General features: G+C 31.1%; 1 protein-coding gene across 7 annotated transcripts in view; it reads left to right on the plus strand.

Moving 5' to 3' along the window:
* LOC122538246 (eukaryotic translation initiation factor 4 gamma 3-like) overlaps positions 1–17,991 on the plus strand; it is a 41,718-nt gene that overhangs the window by 14,576 nt on the left and 9,151 nt on the right. For 2 of the 7 annotated variants that reach the window (XM_043672162.1, XM_043672164.1), the window contains exons 2-7: positions 7,560–7,918; positions 8,360–8,602; positions 8,832–8,958; positions 9,023–9,226; positions 11,339–11,535; positions 12,198–13,071. In XM_043672162.1, coding sequence (XP_043528097.1) covers positions 7,560–7,918; positions 8,360–8,602; positions 8,832–8,958; positions 9,023–9,226; positions 11,339–11,535; positions 12,198–13,071 — 2,004 coding nt within the window. Of the gene's footprint in view, positions 1–1,879; positions 2,853–6,227; positions 6,399–7,559; positions 7,919–8,359; positions 8,603–8,831; positions 8,959–9,022; positions 9,227–11,338; positions 11,536–12,197; positions 13,072–17,991 lie in introns of those variants that run through there. The other 5 variants (XM_043672159.1, XM_043672165.1, XM_043672160.1 and 2 more) reach the window with 5 other exon arrangements.

Raw genomic sequence — 17,991 nt, forward strand, 5'->3', positions numbered from 1 at the left:
GCACGCGGCCGTACCTTCGACTCTCAGTGGGTTTGGCGTTTGACTACTTTTCAGGACCGTATTACGAAATTTAAATTCTTTAGTTATTCGTGCAAAATAGCAGATTACATTATATGATTTAAAATATATTTTACGACACAGTCTTACATATTCACATTGGAAGGAAAAATTTATTATAAGAAAATATACATCCATACTTACTTGGTTTGATATATATTCCAACATAAAATTTTATTATCGTAAGTGTAAAGTAGGAAGCCAGTATTTAACATTCTATGTATTTGACCATTTTAAAAAATTATTTGACATATTTCGTATTATTTTCTCAATTCTTTGTTGTGGATGATCTAAATGTATACGTTTATAAGCATCAAGAAAAATTCAATTGCGTGAAATCACGAAATAGGAAAGGGTACTTCTAAAATCAATGCACGACCCTGTCGCTTCTTAGTTGCAGAGCGAAACGGGTAGGGGGCTACGGGTCGCGTTTCGTAGGTCGAGTGAGAAGGACTAGTTTAGTCAGTGTACGTCGCGTCCCTTGCAAAAGGGTACGCTCGTCTTTCGTTGATTTCGTCTACGTCTCCGAGTGCTTACGTTAGTTATAAACGCGCACGTTTATATACGTCGATTGTAATATCGAACGAGAGCCCTTAAAAAAGGACGATATTTTCGAAAACAACCTTATAGTGTCCATACAAAAGAATCTCGCGCAACTTAGGAACGGGACTTGACGCCGTTTTGGTTTCGTTGAATTCGATAATTCTTCTATTCAGATTGAACTTCTACATTCTCTTATATACTTTTTTCTCCTTGGATACGGAACGCGTGCTAATTGAATATATTCCTAGTATTAATAAAATCTCCGTGTTGTGCATTGTGCTGCGAACAATTCGCTCCTTTACCTGCGAGCGCTATTTATCGTGTTCATAAATCTCGATCCGGAGGGAACTACACATAGAACACGCGCGGCTCGGTATTTTTCGGCACGCGGCCGAATACCTCCGATCACCAAGTCTCGAGACTTCCCTCGAGTGATCCTAAGTAAAGAAGCGAAAACGTGCGAAAGGAAATTTGGAAAAGGAGGTTTCGTTTGTGAGACGGGCTCTCCCCTTGGTGACGTTCAAACATCCCATTTCAGTGGGTAAATCTATTGGTGGACATAACCTGCATGTGCTCCGCGAACAGGAAATTTCCTGTGGCAAGAGTGGGCGGTGCGAAGAGGGAGACGCCGGTCGAGCCTTAAATATCGATTTTGGCATGGAAGAGGTACGATAGTCCGTCCGTTTCAGCGTGTCTCTACCGTTGTGTATCTGCACGTTGAGAGGTTTTGACAGTTGAGTGCGGGTGGTATATAACATCGAGGAGAATCGCAAACAAAAACAATATGGTGGCGCGATATTTTCTGGAGAGAAATTGAATTCCATAGAAACAATTGTATCTCTCGAATGATGAAATCCTGCGAGTGAATTCGTTTCTTTTTTTTTTCGTATTGTTTCCGAAAAGAAGTGTCGAATGAAAAATGTTGTTTCCCGATTATCACGTGTGCAGACATTTTATCTATAAAACACGTCTCAGGCAGGAAAATTCGGTGACTATCGATCGATCGTGTCACTAAATGGTCGGAAAAGATATATTTTATTCCTTTCGTTTTAGTACCATATTAATGGAAATTTTACAATACTTTAAGTATTTTTGCACCGAACAAAGATCTAATCTATGTTCTTCTTTCTGGTTGTGAAGAATTTCCGTTTTTAGACATGTTTTATGACGCATTTTGCGTTGAACACCTTAATCAGTGAAATTAGTGAACATTGTTTTGAAGAAAAAAAAAGTTTGAAATAATACGTACGAATAAAGGAAATATTATGAATGTTTAAAGAAAATCGAAGAACAAAAAGAGGAAAAGAAGAATCAACAATACTGCCAGCATCTTCAAAGGAAATCTATCGTGACTCTGCCACAGGGCGTATTCAACTATCATGATAGACGAGCTTCGTTTATGAACTGAAGCCCTGTGTTATATTGCCGATCAAGTAGATGATGACATCATGGTGTGCTATTGCCGATGGAGAGATCCGTGGACAACGAAAGTAGTGTCGGTTAAATATCGATGAGCTGTTTGCACTTGACACTATTGTTTATTCAATGTACCCAACCTAGCTTTATGCTTGTCAACAGAGCAAAACGAGGAGAAAAATAAAAAAAATTTATTTTTACGACACAGCTAGCAGAAAAGACGTGTTTTTATACGATATACCATTTAAGAATATAGATGAATGAACACGTATGAGATTGCACTGCTCCAATGGTAAAAAAATTGGTCAGTAAATTTATGCAGAATTATTTTCAATTATTGCATTGGTAAAAAGAAACAAAACATCAATTGCTCGAATCCTGATGAATTCATTGTTAGAAAAGATTTTCGAAACGATCGACGAAAGCGATTCGTTTTGATCGATTGCTTATCGAGCAAGGCGGTGTATAAACCATTGACGCTGGAATCGAAGAAAAAGGTACATCAAGGATGGTTTCAAGATACGGCGTCTCGAAGGAGGGCGCAGTGGGTGTAGCCGTAGGTGTAGGACCTATGCACTGTCTGTTACCACATTGTGGAGGGCCCCATCACCATCACCATCTTTCGGCCCCGCATCCACAAAATCAGCCAGGTCACAATCACCACGTGCATCCGGCCCATCAGCCACCACCCTCGCCGAGTCCCCACTTGAATCACCAACTAAGTCATCATCAATTGACTGTTAATATTAATCATTTGAGTCACCAGCAACAACAACAGCAACAAACTCAGCATCAGCAAGCACCGCCACAGTATCGAGTTGTTACTGCAAATACTAGTAAGTATAAGAACAATCAACTGAGGGTGGGAGAGGGAGAGAATGATGTTAAAGATTGCATCGATGGTTTTACAAATATTTTTCGTAATATTTATTTGGAATCAAAGTTCGTTCGTTTATAAAATTATGAGACTGAAAGATGCGTGCCCTATTTTATAATGGCCCAAAAAAATCAGCTCGCTTTTTGACATGTGTATTTCGAGTAAAAAATTCACACGCAATGAATTATATGATTGTATGAACAATCTATTAGGAATTCAGTGACTGGATATATTTATTGGTAGAGCAATATTATTTTATTTTACAAATTAATTGATCAATTCATAATGAAGTGATTGCCTAATATTTAGATTAATTTTGCGTACGATTATTAGGTATATATGTATATGTATACATAGATTTTAATTATTTATTGTACAATTAAAGCAGTTGTACACAGATATAAAAATAATAGTTTTCTTTATTTTTTGAACATACATATTACTATTAATGTCAGTGCAGCTTCAACTTTAGCAAGAAGTTAATTCAAAACATACTAATTTCATTCTTTAATTGGTATTATTAAAGAAACAACGCTCAATCAATAAATTATTTGATATTATTTATCAAAATTTAATTAATTTAATGAGAAATTGAAAATTAAAAGACATAATTAGTATAATGAAAAAACGAATAATACATGTTTATATATGTAAGGAGAAATTTATATTTGTACAATATCTAGCACATAGTATTTACTGAGAATTATATACAAAATTTTAAGCAAATGAGTAGTCACATATTCAATTCTTAGTCATGACAAAAATTTTGAATTTTACTATTCAGAAAATGTCAAATGGAAAAGATTGGTAAAGGAGAGACAAAGAAATTTTTTCATATATAGTATTGCAGAAACGTAAGAGCTGAATAAACACTGAGTTTGTATCTATTTTCATCTATTATCTTAAAATTTTTCTTAATAAACAAAATAGAAATAGATACTATGTTCCTGCTACAGTCACTTTAGACATTTATTTGCCCAAATAAAAGCTTTATCTTCATTTGCTCCATCATGGACATATATTTTCGCGACCAATGGAAGCATTATCTCAAATACTGCTCATTTATCTTTGTTCTTAGTTACACACTCATTTATCTTTGCTTTTAATTATTGATTTACTTAAGCAATTTTTGCTGTTTATTTTGCTATTTAAGCAAACTTCTGTATTTTTAAAATTGAACTAAACTAAAAAAATGAAAACAAAATCAATTCATACTGTGATGTATTTTAATGCGATACAATTTCTTATTGCAATTTTCTATGATTCTTCATTTTTAACCGAATCGAAGAGTGTTTTTTATTCCGTATATCAATGTATACATAGTAATATGTATTCTGTGTATAACACTGTACATCTATACTTATAGAAAGAGATGTACATACGTGAAGCCCGTTATTTTCGAGCACACTGGAGGTAGTTAATTTGACCTGGTGCCCTATCTGTCAGAAGTCGAATCGTTTGCATCTATTTGTAGATACATGGCTAAGCTCGATTTATACCACACAATGATTATAAAAATAAATTTATGATATTTTCATTTATAGTAACAAGAAGTATATTTTTAGTTTACGCTAGTTACTTCTTTACGAGTATCTGTTGTATTGGAATTAGTGTAAATTTATCAGATCGAACTATTCTAGCAATGCTAATGTCAATTATTGTAAATGATAAGACTCTAAGATCAATTTTAATTTAACCTAATTTCTTTAACGCAATATAAATATTTCTATATAATTTTAAATAATTTCAAATTTTCGCGCGAAGATCTGGGAAGGTTTGACTAATAAATCAGTTGTAATTTACGATTGGCTACTGTATCGATATATCGAGTAGCTTAGTATTTAGGTTAGTCCTTAAGCGCCCCTGGGCGGCATTGTAGACAATTCACGATATAGGTCAATCGATAAAATGCTTTCTACCTTGTACAGTCGCGAAGGTACGTTCGATTCTTTCCTCTTGCATGACATGTTCCGTCGCGATGACGCCAACATTCTGTGATTTCGAGAGAAATTTGAACTTACCATTCTGAGAAATTTGAAGCTTATACTTCAAATACTTAGTCGATTTTGTTTACTGTCGATTATGTTTTCTTTAAGTTAAATATATATGTTACTAATATATTCCAGTATTATTAATCATTAAAATAATAGTTAAAATACTACATATTCTATCTGACTTCTTGTTTGATTGACACACAAGTTTCAACATAATTTATTTTGATATACTGTATGAAAATAAATTCATATTTTTATCATATTAAATAATTCTTATAATTAGCAATTTTTGAAAAATTATATTTAAAATCAATATTCTTTAATTTAAAGGAAATTTAAATATGAAAGCAACAATTTATAAGATACAATATTGATATTAATGTCAATAATGATTATAAATTATCTTCCAAATGTATTTTGTGTGTTTTTTCAGATACTTTGTATAAATCTTAATCATTTTTCTTATTTCTTTTTAATATGTAGATTAATAATAGAATTTTACTTGTTTTATGTATATTTGAAAGGACTGCAAGTAGTTTTCTCGCTATTCATAAATCAAGAAACTCATAACGATAACACGATAATATTTTTTCAACGCTAAAAGATCCTGTGTCCACCAGATCTTGTATCGTTACATGTCTTGTACTCTTGTATAGCCACGTGGCTGGAGTGCAGTCGTTCTAACCTCACTTTTCATACGCGTTACCGTTCTATATGTAACGCTAATTTCCTTTTATATTTAAATTTGGTGAGTTGTTTTCTATACAATATTTTGCTAAAAAATCAAAATGTATGAAATATGTTCTTTTTTGTGTATGTATGGATGTGTGTGTGTGTGTGTGTGATGAAGTAGTAGGGGTTTGAAAGAGCAGAACAGAGTGAGCGAGAGAGGAGGGAAGAGAGAAAGAATTGGCACCGGAAATGACGTATCGCATTCTAGATTGTATTTTCCAGGCCACGTTCTTTCACTCTGTTGATACTTATGTACGTCTTAAATCGCCGATTATTATATATTCAGGAAAGCCACATATATTTATCGATATTTTGCATCGAGCTTGAAATGCGTGATCTAAAAAAAAAATACAGCTCTTTCTTTATTTGATCAAAACATGATAAATTGATCAGCTTACTCTCTAAAATATGATTAATGTTCCTGCTCTTTATTTTAATGAAATATGTAGGAGACAATTTTTTTTTTTCATATTACATTTGTACATACATTTAATTTGCATTTTCACAATAGTTAATACGATCCTGGTGATGGAGTTCGGCCTCGCCCCCCTTTCCTAGCAATCAATGCACTCATGGGACTACAGATAGCAGCACTGCTCCAAGCCCTATCCACATGTGCAAAGATGGCCGTTCGCGAGGCCGTCTTCTCGATTTCTTTGCTCACGTTCGAGCTTTATTATTTCATTGTTCCTTCATTGTAAAAAAAAATCCGTTTGTACGAATAAGCATAGTAATTGCGTGACGAAAAACAATAACCAATTTTATCTCGATCTTCAACGGTGAGCTCTCGAATATCAATATTTTTTTCCTCTTTTATCTGTCTCGTGTCCTTAACGTATTTTCTCGTGATAAAGTCGCAGCATGTGATGAAACATATATTCCCATGTTTTTGTAAAAACGTACGTTTCTCATACATAATGCCTCTGGTAAATTCATAGAGACTTTGAGAATACAATAATTCCTACTTAGTTTGATGTTTTGATAATATACAATCAATCGTACTACATCTTTTAAACAATGACGACGACGACGACATGTCAAGCGATGTCATGCAATTCCACGCATAATCGCTTTCACAAGTAATTCATTTAACGACAGAATGGCGAGTGCTCTACGGCAGGATAATATTGCGCACATGCAAATTTTAGTGTATATTTAATTTGCTTCTGTACATTTAATTTCCTTTATATATACATATATATCACGTAATCAGACACATATATTTAATAGCTGAAGGATAAAATGACGATGAAAAAAATCTCGTTATACATTTTGTAGTATTTAACGATATCACTGCTTCTCGAATTATTGTTTGATCATACGAATATCCGACTACTATTTTAAATGGGAAAATAATTTATTTTTTTATATTAATCAAATAATATACAATAGTGCATGTAGGGTACCTATCGCATTTCATATATAAAATTTCTTCTAAAGTTGATAAGATTATCGAAACAATAGATTCTCATGAACAGAAAATTAATATCTCTTTGATATAAGTAATTTCTCGGAAATGTGTTCTACATTGTATAAATAAATGCCTTGATTTTATAGTACAACATACAGCGTCGATTATTCGACGGATATGTATTAAATTGTCCATTTGTAATCGTTTTAAAGCAATCACAAAGATAAATCTTAAATTTCATTTGGAAGGAATTAAATTTGTCTTTGCACATATGGTAACGATTAATTTCCTATAAAAGTGTTTAAAATATTTAGTATGATATAAATATATAAATGTATAAAATATTAATGTTTTTTTTTGTAAATATGAAAATACAAACCGTAAGAATAACTGTAATAAATAATTTTTGTAATAAATACATATATATATGTATATTCAAAATTTTCAAAATTCAATTATTTTTTTGTATTAAAATTTCTCAGATATTTTAAACGTAATACTTAATGTTTTCTTTTACTTTGAATTTCAGGATCAGACTTTCATGTGTCAGGTCAAAATTACGGCACCCAACCAGGGGGCCAGGGGGTTGGGGCAGGTGGGACTGTAGGAGTACCTGGGGGCAGAGGACCTCCACCACTCGGCGGCTTACAGTCCATAGGACAATCAGCAGCAGGTATTCCACCAGGAGGTCCTGCTGGTGGGCAAGCACCACCACAAACCCCAGCGCCCGGGGTACAGTCACAACCGCCGCAAGGTCCGGCTCCCACAACGACTCCTCCTGTGCATACTCCGTCACCACAGGAAATGGGAAAACAGGCTCATTTACAACCCCAGCCACAGCCTCTATCACAAGTATATGGGCCAACACAAACAAGACCAACGTCTCAAGTAAGTAAAAATAAATATAGTGTTTACAAAAACTTTATTATCGTTTATTAATTGTAATGAATTTGTGTATTACATATTAACGCATTGGCTACCACAGTGATCATTGATAACTCACGTTCCTATTCCTATAAATATTTTGAAACGATTAAACTAAAATGAATGTCATGGATAAAACATGTTAAATAACATAAAAAAATTACATGATACTGTGAAATAAAAAATACACTTTCCTTGCACTTTTATTGTGACATAATACTTCATGAAAATTAAATATTCAGTTCTATAGACAAAATGTATAAATTTCGCCTGGTAATCAATCTGCTAATATTTATATAATATTTATATAAAATATCAGAAATATTTAAAGTATATTGTAAATTTCATTTGTGTTATAATTAACTTCATATATTATAAATTTTAATTATTAATTATTAATTTCAGGGTTATTATCAAGGCCCTAGGCCACAACAGCCAAGAGGTATTAGTCACAGAGGGGGACAAGGAGGCTCTAATGCACAAGTAGTCGGAATGTCAGGAGTTGGTGGGGGTGGAGGCCAACCAACTGCGATTTATCATCCAGGTGGTTTGCCAGTTCAAACTGGAGCAATATATCAAGTCCCCCACCAGATCCCCCATCAGCAATCCTTATATGCAATGAACAATCAAATGCCCCTTCAGGTAGTAGTTAAGTACTGTTGATTTTATATATTTGTCGTCATTATTCATTTCATTTGTCATTAAAAGAATAGTTTCTAAAAAAGTTATTATATTTAAACATTCTTTTATAATTAAATTTTTTAAAGTTTATTTTTTTTCTCTTCCAAACATATCATTATTTGCTTATAAAATACTATCATGTTCATAATTTTTATTGATAATTACTAAAAATGTAACAAATATTTTATAATTTTAGTTTGGTGGTCCACCGCAGAGACATCAAACTCATCAAAATCAGTCTTATTTTCAACCTTTTCAACATAATGCCATTTTAACACAAAGTATGTTTGGATATGGTGCACCCGCACCAACTCCGCAACCCTGTAAGTAATACGAAACTATAAAGATTAAAGATAAATTTAATCAATATTATATATTTCTTTATAGATGGATATTGGCCTACAGGCCAACCAAATACACCATTAAGTTTAAGTAGGGCAGGTGCAAGTGCAGTCACTGGTGGGGCTCAACATGTTGCAGGCCCGCTGGCCGGTGCCCAAGGAGCCCCAGTAGTACCACAAGGTACACTTCAGCAACCTACACAACAGGCTCAACCTTTACCCCCAATGGGTATATCCCTATCTCAAACTGGTAAGTTATAAAATGAATACAAAATGTAATGTAAATTATATTATTTAACCCTTTGAGTACTGAACACTTCTGTGGAGACGGCATTCCGTTCGCTATCGCTATCGCTGGAGACGGAATATTTAGCTTACTGCCAAAGATCGATAGATTCTGTTGATTGATACAAGCGGAACTAAGATAATTGTAATTTTTCAATTTTTCAATTGAGTCAAATTGGATAATGCAGGAAAGCTATTTTTGAGCATAGATTATTTTAGTAAAAACATTAGGATTTAAAACATGTTTTAAAGATGAAGATATGAATCTGAAATGAAATGAATGTTTGAAGATAACAAACATAACCAAAATATAAAAAACCAAAAATTTATATTCTAAACAACAAAATATTTAGTTTTAAATTATATAAATACTTTATATCTATGTTAAATGCATTTCACAAAAAATAAAACTTTTATATATATATGTAGATACAATTAAATAATTCAGTTATTTTGTAAAAAATTTGAACTATGTATTTAAGATCAATTAAATTTAATAATTCATGTGGGTGTAATAAGACTGTATTCATCTCTTGTAATTGTCACTGCAGTACATGTGAGATCGAAAAGATTGATAAGTGCATATATGCGGTTGTATGCTCAAAGAGTTAAATTAATATGTTAGTAATAATTAATGTTAAAAAGTAGATTTTTAAATGAAAAATCAATGTATAAAATAAAATAAGTAGTATTTATTGAAATATATAAAATACCATTGTGTAAATCAATTATTATTACAATATTTTAGATAATTTTAAAATTTTTAATGTGCCGGAGTTGGACAAAGTAATGGAAACAGTTCGTTTATTTAGAATATTCTTTATTAATAACGTAGAACGTCCGTCATTGTTCTTAAATACAACTTGAATTTTTTTGGAATAAACTTATACAAATCTTAAATGATATTAAATGAAATAGTGCCATTCTTCTCAAATTCTTTTAATGAGGCTAGAAGAGAAAATTTACCTCTAACTTTGTTTTCGACGATAGATTATAGTGGCTCAATAATATTCAAGTTCCGCAACTGTGCCGGCCAAGGAAGATGTTTAACTTCATTTTCATGTTCATTAAACCAGATTTTACAATCGCAACTGTATGGATCAGAACATTATCGTCTTGAAAAATTTCTTTACCTTCTGAAAATAGTGATTATACTATTGGGCGAACTAGATTGCACAAAATGTTTAAATAGTTCTTAGATTCAAGAGAAAACATAGTCTAAATGCGAGCAAGTTACGAACAATCGCAATAACGCAATACACATTTTATACGATTATATTTCTATTATTTTGTCTAACCCCTGTATATAATAACATAAATATACAGGATGTTTTTTGTTCGCGATGTAATTGGTGCATAAAGATTTTTTCTAGTCATTCTATTTGAGAACTAAAAGTGGTTTTCAATTGTTTAAATGGAATGTTATATTTTTTCTACCATTTACTAAATGTTATGAAAATTAAAATTAAAAGAACATTATATTTTAAATTTGGAAAAGCTCAATTTCAACAAAAATTATTTTGTATATAAATTTTTCCAAGAATTTGTTGAAATGTTTATAGTTCGTACATCTTTACCAATGATAAATGTTGCAAGAAAGAGAAATCCATAATGGAATATTCATGAAAAAAAAGTAAAAAGTGCATTTATTTAAGACTTAGAGATTATGTCTCAATGGAACTTCAAACTCTAATTTATGCACATAGAATACATTATACGACTCTTTAGAGATTTTCTAATGATTTTCTAACGATTCAGATAAAGATTTTCAAATAAAGAATTTCTTAAGAGTTCAGGTAGAGATTTTGTCAGTATAAATGCAAGGGTAGTCCGTATTAGTTTCGAGGCATTCGACGCGACTACTACGTTCCAAATCATGTTTTTTTCGAATTTATACAGTGTTTATAGTTTAAGTTCAGTGGTGAGTTATTTTTTTAAATAAGAAATAATTTTGAAACAAATATGACAATGTCAAATTATAGTATTGTTAATATCCGAGTAATTTAACATTAATTAATTAATTCTAATCAACTGGTTCTTTGTATATATAGTAAGTCATATATTTTGTTATTTAAAGATGTGTACTCAGGTCATAATGGTGGCGCCACAAATACATCAAATAATACAATTAAATCACGAAAGCCGAGAGGACAGAATGCCATTACCGATATCGTAGACCCAACGACTGGTAAAAATATAAGTCATGAAATTTATAAAGATAACGAAACTATTCAAAGTGGTGAATCTAGCAATCGTGAAACGCCTCAGCCACAAGTGAGTAATATTGGAATATTAATACATCAACAATTGACTATAAGAGGTTTATATTTAAAAGACTGGAAATCTCATTAAATACAAATAAAATGTAAGTGTGAAGTAAATGAAAATTCAATTTTTATATTAAATCAATAATTTTAAAAGTAATTGTGTTTCATTATTCTCTTATAGTCACTTGTTTACATTATTAATATCTGTACCCAAAAGCCATGAACATTAAAACATTCTCATTTTTAAAGACTAGAAATACTAAAGTATTGTATGAAAATTCTCTATATTAATACTAGATTCTATTTATTGTAGAATTTTAGTGATACTAAATTTACATGAAGTTGAAGAAGTTGATCAAGTCGTTTAGCTTAAGTGTAGTTAACTCTTATAAAAATAGGATTGATTTTATCTGGATTAGGTATATTATTATGTAGATATATGTTATTTACATACAGTTTTTTGTAATTCTGCTTATAGTTTGCAAACCATGGCTGAGGGGTTACAGAGGTATAAAATATATTGAATGTTTCTTTTATTTCATTTAGTATATTTGGTTTTATTTGTCGTCCTATGATTTAAGTTTGGAGCCAGTTTTTAGTTGTCAAGCATAATCTTTATTCGATTGCTATGTATCATTGTCTATCACGCAGAATTGGTGATTGTTACAGAATAATGGCGCTGAGGTGCAAGCCGATTTTGCAGCCCGGGTTGCAAAAACACTTGTGAAAGTCGCGACCGAAGAGTCCAGTTCTGACTCGACGGTACCGACTTGTGTACAAAACACATCTACAACTCAAAATATAACACAAAGTTTATCTAATTCACAACAAAATTCTAATGATGTGAACAATCAGTGTATTAATTTACCTACGACACAGAATGTACCTATAACCGCGTTATGTAGTCAGTCGTTAGGTACCGCTAATAATGCGTCTCAAATAGACTCTTGTACAATGAAAACCGAGTCTAAACCATTACAAATTCCCGTGAAGGAATTTCAACCTCGAAGTGAATCGAAAAGTGTGGTTATTGAGGAACCACCACTAACTGTTCCCCGTACCGTAAATAAGGATGATATTTCTGCGCAGTTACCCGCAATGATCGTAAGCGAAGTTGAAGTGAAGAATATGTGTGCCACACCTATTATAACACAAACATCGGTTCCAATTGTGACTGCACCAAGTATGAACGCTCCAGAAATACCTAAACCGTCCACCACTGCCCCAAGTGCTAACCCTGTTCCTGCCAGAGAACCGTTCCCTAATTTATTCAATAAAAATTCATCGAACTCACCGCCTAGAAGAAAATCTCAGTCTTATGCCCACAATCAACAACCTGCTGCTAGTGCTGTTACTGAAATATCTTCGAGTGCCAAAGAACAGAAGGAGAAAAAGACAAGAGAAAAAAGTCTTAGTTCTAGAGGAACTACTCCTACGCCTGCTCATCAAACAGACCATCATTTAAAAACTAATGGCGACATTACAGTCGAGAAATTGGAATCAGAATCAACTCGAACTGATATTCAGCAAAAGTCATCTGATGGTAAGTTTTTGCAAACTTATAGTTTCTCATTTCTCTCATATGAAATGTTATTTTTATATTGGCTATTGTAATACATAACTGGTGGTAATAAGTAATTAGAATGACAAATGACAACGTTTAATTAAATTTTGTTAATTGATACTTAAACAATATTATATAGAAAAGATATATAAATTGTCAGTAGAAAAAGAAGAATTTGTCAGAAAAAAACAAATTTTGTTAATTATTTTTGTTGCATGAGAGAGAGTCATTTAGAAAGTTTAAATTTTTTATAATCTTATTTTTGCTTACTTCAGCTATTTTTGTTGAAAAGAAGTAAAAAAAATTAAAAAATTTTGACGTCATATTTTGCAAATAAAATTATCACAATATAATTGCAAGTATCTGTTCATCTATCTTTTATATAGTTTATTGCAAATAGAAATTATATTTCTTTGAATTTATTTGATATTTATTGAATATATAGTATATTTAAATTTTAATTTGTAGAAATGATTAAATATCATGACTTGTGGATATGTATTAAGTATATTTAATAATATTTTACAAGAAATATTATTTTTCTCCCTTTTTTTCTTAGAAAGATTATTTTTCACAAAATATATGATTAAATTTTCTTACAAATAATTGCTTTATGCTCACCATCATTTATTATTTTACATATATCTTATATTATAATTATTAGATACTATCATAATATTTTCCAAAGAGAATGAAATAAAATTGTAGGTTAGGATTTCCGACATATGTACATTGCTCTTTTCATCTCATATCACTGTAATACGAACTTTGCTTCTGTAATTATCATTGTCCATAGGTTTACGTATAAATAGTTATGTTACATATTTTCGATATTCACATGATTTTTCAAATCATTAGAAATCATGATATATAGTACAGTGATCCACGAAGATGCCTTTATATAATAGGTACATATGTACGATCATAATGTAAAAAAGGAAACGTGTCTCATTAGACACGTATAAATTTGAATATTTGGATTTTTTCTTTTTTTTTTTTTTTTCACAAAAGACATTCATAAAATTTTGCGTGATTATATTTTTAAAAATATTATTCAAAACGAGAGTTGTTGAATACTTTTGTGGTGTTACTTGTTTTAACTCTAACCTAAAAGTTTCATAATTCCCCTTATAGTCAATTTAAACTTATTGTGACGCAAGTTTTATTTTAATTAATACGTTCACGAGTCGTAATTTCATGTTCATTTCAATATAAATTTAAATCGTGTTTGTATATTGATAAATGCTTTTGCATTCATGCAAAGAATTTGCTTTTCAAAATAATTTCTGCGAAATGATATTCTTGTATGAAATTTAGTATAGTATAATTAAGCGATCATATCATTAAAAGGACAAAGCATTTCAACATTGAAACAGGTGAAGAAACATTATTTAAAATGTGTATCTCAAATTCGTTGACATGATTGAATAGTATTTCGAAATCGAAATTTCTCAGAGATAAAAAAATTTAATTGCGAAGTTGATCGAAAAAAATTTATAATTTTTTAAGTGGTTCTACTATTGTATTGTAAAGTAGAATAAAATATTTCAATTAGTTTTACTAATAGATTTTTTTTAAAAAATGAAGGAAAGGAAATAGAGTAAATTTTCGTTGTATTTTGCATGGCAAAAAAAAAATCGAATGGTATTTTGTCTGTGTATTTGTTACACTTTAATTTCATTATATCTCAATTTTTATATTGTTTTGGAAAAGAAATATGTTCCCAAAACAATAAGAATATAGTAATAATATTACTGTTAGCTTGAAATTTACGTTTTGTATTAAATTTCGTATTCAATTAAATTCAGCTAAAATACATTGTACGTGTCACAAGTTCAATCGTTTTTTGTAGTTTTCGAAAATTAAAGAACATTGTGAACAAGCTTGGGAACAATGAAAATGTAGATATATCGTCGATAGAAATTTGTCGGAATACATTTTTTTTTCGACGATTAAAACGCAAAGCATAGAACTCCGAAAGGAGTTTCGTGCCAAACGGTGACATCATCATACGACGAAAAGGCGCGAGATGTACCGAAGTTACACGAAGTCAGCCATCGCGTTGCTGGAGGGAGGTTCCCTGAGTTCTTTCCTCGTCAAACAACGGAGTTCCTCCAGTAGCCAGCACGTGCTGTGCTATCCGGCCCGTATTTTTTTACTCCGTTTCTTCCATTTCCCTTTTTTTCTTTTATAATCATTATTTTTTTAAATCATTAATTGTATATTTGTAGCTATACATAAGTGGATATTTATACGTACTACTGAAAAAGTTATTTATTTTTCAACAAGTACATATTTTTTAACGTAACGAATACGCTTAATGTATCTGCGTTTTTACTTTTCCGTTCCTATAGAGAAGATTTCATTTTTATTTTGCAATACTCGGCAGATCTTGTACATAATAACCATTTATTTAATTTTAACGAGCGCCCTTTACACGCATCGTTCTTCCTCTCCCTTTTTACGCGTTTCTATCTGAATGTTCTCGTGTGTATCGACTTTTATTGCATTCTTTTTTATCTTTCTTTTTCCCTTAAATTATTGTTACTGTGACAAGTGTTCAAACGGATACAACGACCACGGCAGAAGATTATCTTAGTTGAATGTATGTATAAAAATTATTTTGATTCCTTGAGAGAATTTATCCTCGATAGATACAGCTGTGATATATACCTGTTTGCCGTAACGTGGTTCCGACATTTTGTGTTCACAAACTTTCCCAAATGTGAACTCTATCGTAAACGCGTTTAAACGCGTATAATTAGCTCTCGATGCTTTTCGTATTTTTCTCTCGAATTATATTTTCATTCTTCAAATGGAAAATTGATTTTAAGTTGTGGGAAATATATATATATTTCAAAGATTGACTCTCAAATGTGTTAAATATGGCTGCTTTTGATCTCGAGACGCACGTAGTAAATATTGCATGTAGTAAATATTACATCAATATCATTATTGTTCGATAGATTAAGAACATTTCAAAGGAGAAATTGAAATATTTAATTGTTTTATGGAAGTCACTGTTGTTTAGAATCTGTAGTGGAAAATTTTATGCATCATGTGCTTTAGACACGTGTTTCTAAAATGATATAATATTCAAGCATTTTGTTTCTTATTTGTTAGTTATGTTTATAGACTTTTGTTTGTTTAAAAATTTTTAATATACAGTAATCAGTTTAATATACAGTTTTAGGGAACACAAATGTTATCTTCAACAATAGCTTTACATCTTTCCACGTATTAGCTTGTAGCCATCTTGTAAGTGGTCACAGAAGAAACCTATTCCATATTTGATTATCAGTTTTTTTCTGTGATAACTAAAAATTAACCTAACTTAATTGTGCGATAACTAAGAAAATTATTAAATTTGATTGTTTTTTCTGTTTAAATATATTTTTATAGCACTGAATTATTTTTAATGAAAATAATGTGAAATTGATCATTGTTAAATCTCCTAAAGTACATACCGCGTGGCTTGAAAAATTATGATTGATCTTTAAAGACATTTATTTATTCATATCTTTTTGTAATTAAAAAGTGTTCATTCTTAGACCAAGAGGCAACCAAAAAAGGCAAAGAATGTATTTAACTGTCTAGAAACAGATAAAACCACGGGAGAACTTATTGGGCGTGTCACCATCACTTTACTTTATAGGTGATACTATTTTTATTAGATTTCTAGATTACTATTGTGAAACTTATTATTTTTATTGAGATTTTTATTAGTTATTTCACCTTAAGAAAAGTTCTTTGTTTCATAATTTGAGATGGAATACGACCATTTTTCTGTGTATGATAGTGAAAATTGTATTATTGTTCGGTCATTAAATTGCATGAGGTCACGGCCACGTATGTATGGCGAGCTACGGCATGGTTTGAAGGACTTTTAATGCCGTTTCACAAGAGCACGCGTCATGCGTGTGCAAAAAATATCTTAAGACTTTCGGCGTCAGTGGTAACCTTGAGCGTTTACCAATCGGGTGAAAGGTTCTGTCTGGTTAGAAAAATTATCGTATGAACTGTATATATTTCCCGTACGATAAAATCCAATAAATTAGTTTATTTCGTGATTAAATTAAATTATAGCGTATGAATGAACTTTTCTGTTTAATATTGTCGATACAAAAATTATCACTTATTGTAGTAATTATAAACTGTTCTCGGTAATTATTCAAATTAGGTCCATAACCTCATCGATTTTGATGATTTTTGTGTTGTAGAAATCAACAAATCATCTTTATATATACATAGCCTTTCTCGGCTTTGGTTTTCATTCAGATATTCATGAAAAATTTTTTGACATTTTTACTTTGGTATGTGGTTTAGATTTTGGTTTACGTTTAGGCTTTGGGTTAGGGTTAGGTTTCTATGAGCAGGATTAGAAGCTCCTCAGTTTATGTTTTGTGTTTCAATTTTTAAACACAAGGGAATTTCTTGCAGGTAAAATGTTAATGGCAGGTCGCCTAATGTTCTCGGCTAGTATTAAGAATACTACCCTAAACCCTATGCAAGCCATTAAGCAGGTTTGACCAAGAGTTAACTAAGACAGATTTGAGATAATAAAAGTTATTATTACTTTTGTGCCGGTTTTATAATCTTTCAATCCTAATCATAAACTTGAGCGTTTAATAATTTTGAACTTGAGCTCAGTCTTTTCATGAATATTTTGAAAACTAAAGCCTGATGGAAGTTACATATATAAAAAGAAATTTGTTCAATGTGTTGGTTTCTACAACGTAAATTTCATCGAAAACGGTGAAGTAAGTGAATCCTCATCTGTGTAATTACCTTCTTTTTTTTAAGTATTAAATATAAATTGCATTTTTTTTTTTTTTTTTTTTTTTTTAATTCAAATAATTTCATGCGACTTAATTTAAACTCCAGATACTATATAACAAA

The sequence above is a fragment of the Frieseomelitta varia genome, unplaced genomic scaffold, assembly GCF_011392965.1.
Source record: "Frieseomelitta varia isolate USP_RPSP 00005682 unplaced genomic scaffold, Fvar_1.2 scaffold_976, whole genome shotgun sequence".
Taxonomy (NCBI): domain Eukaryota; kingdom Metazoa; phylum Arthropoda; class Insecta; order Hymenoptera; family Apidae; genus Frieseomelitta; species Frieseomelitta varia.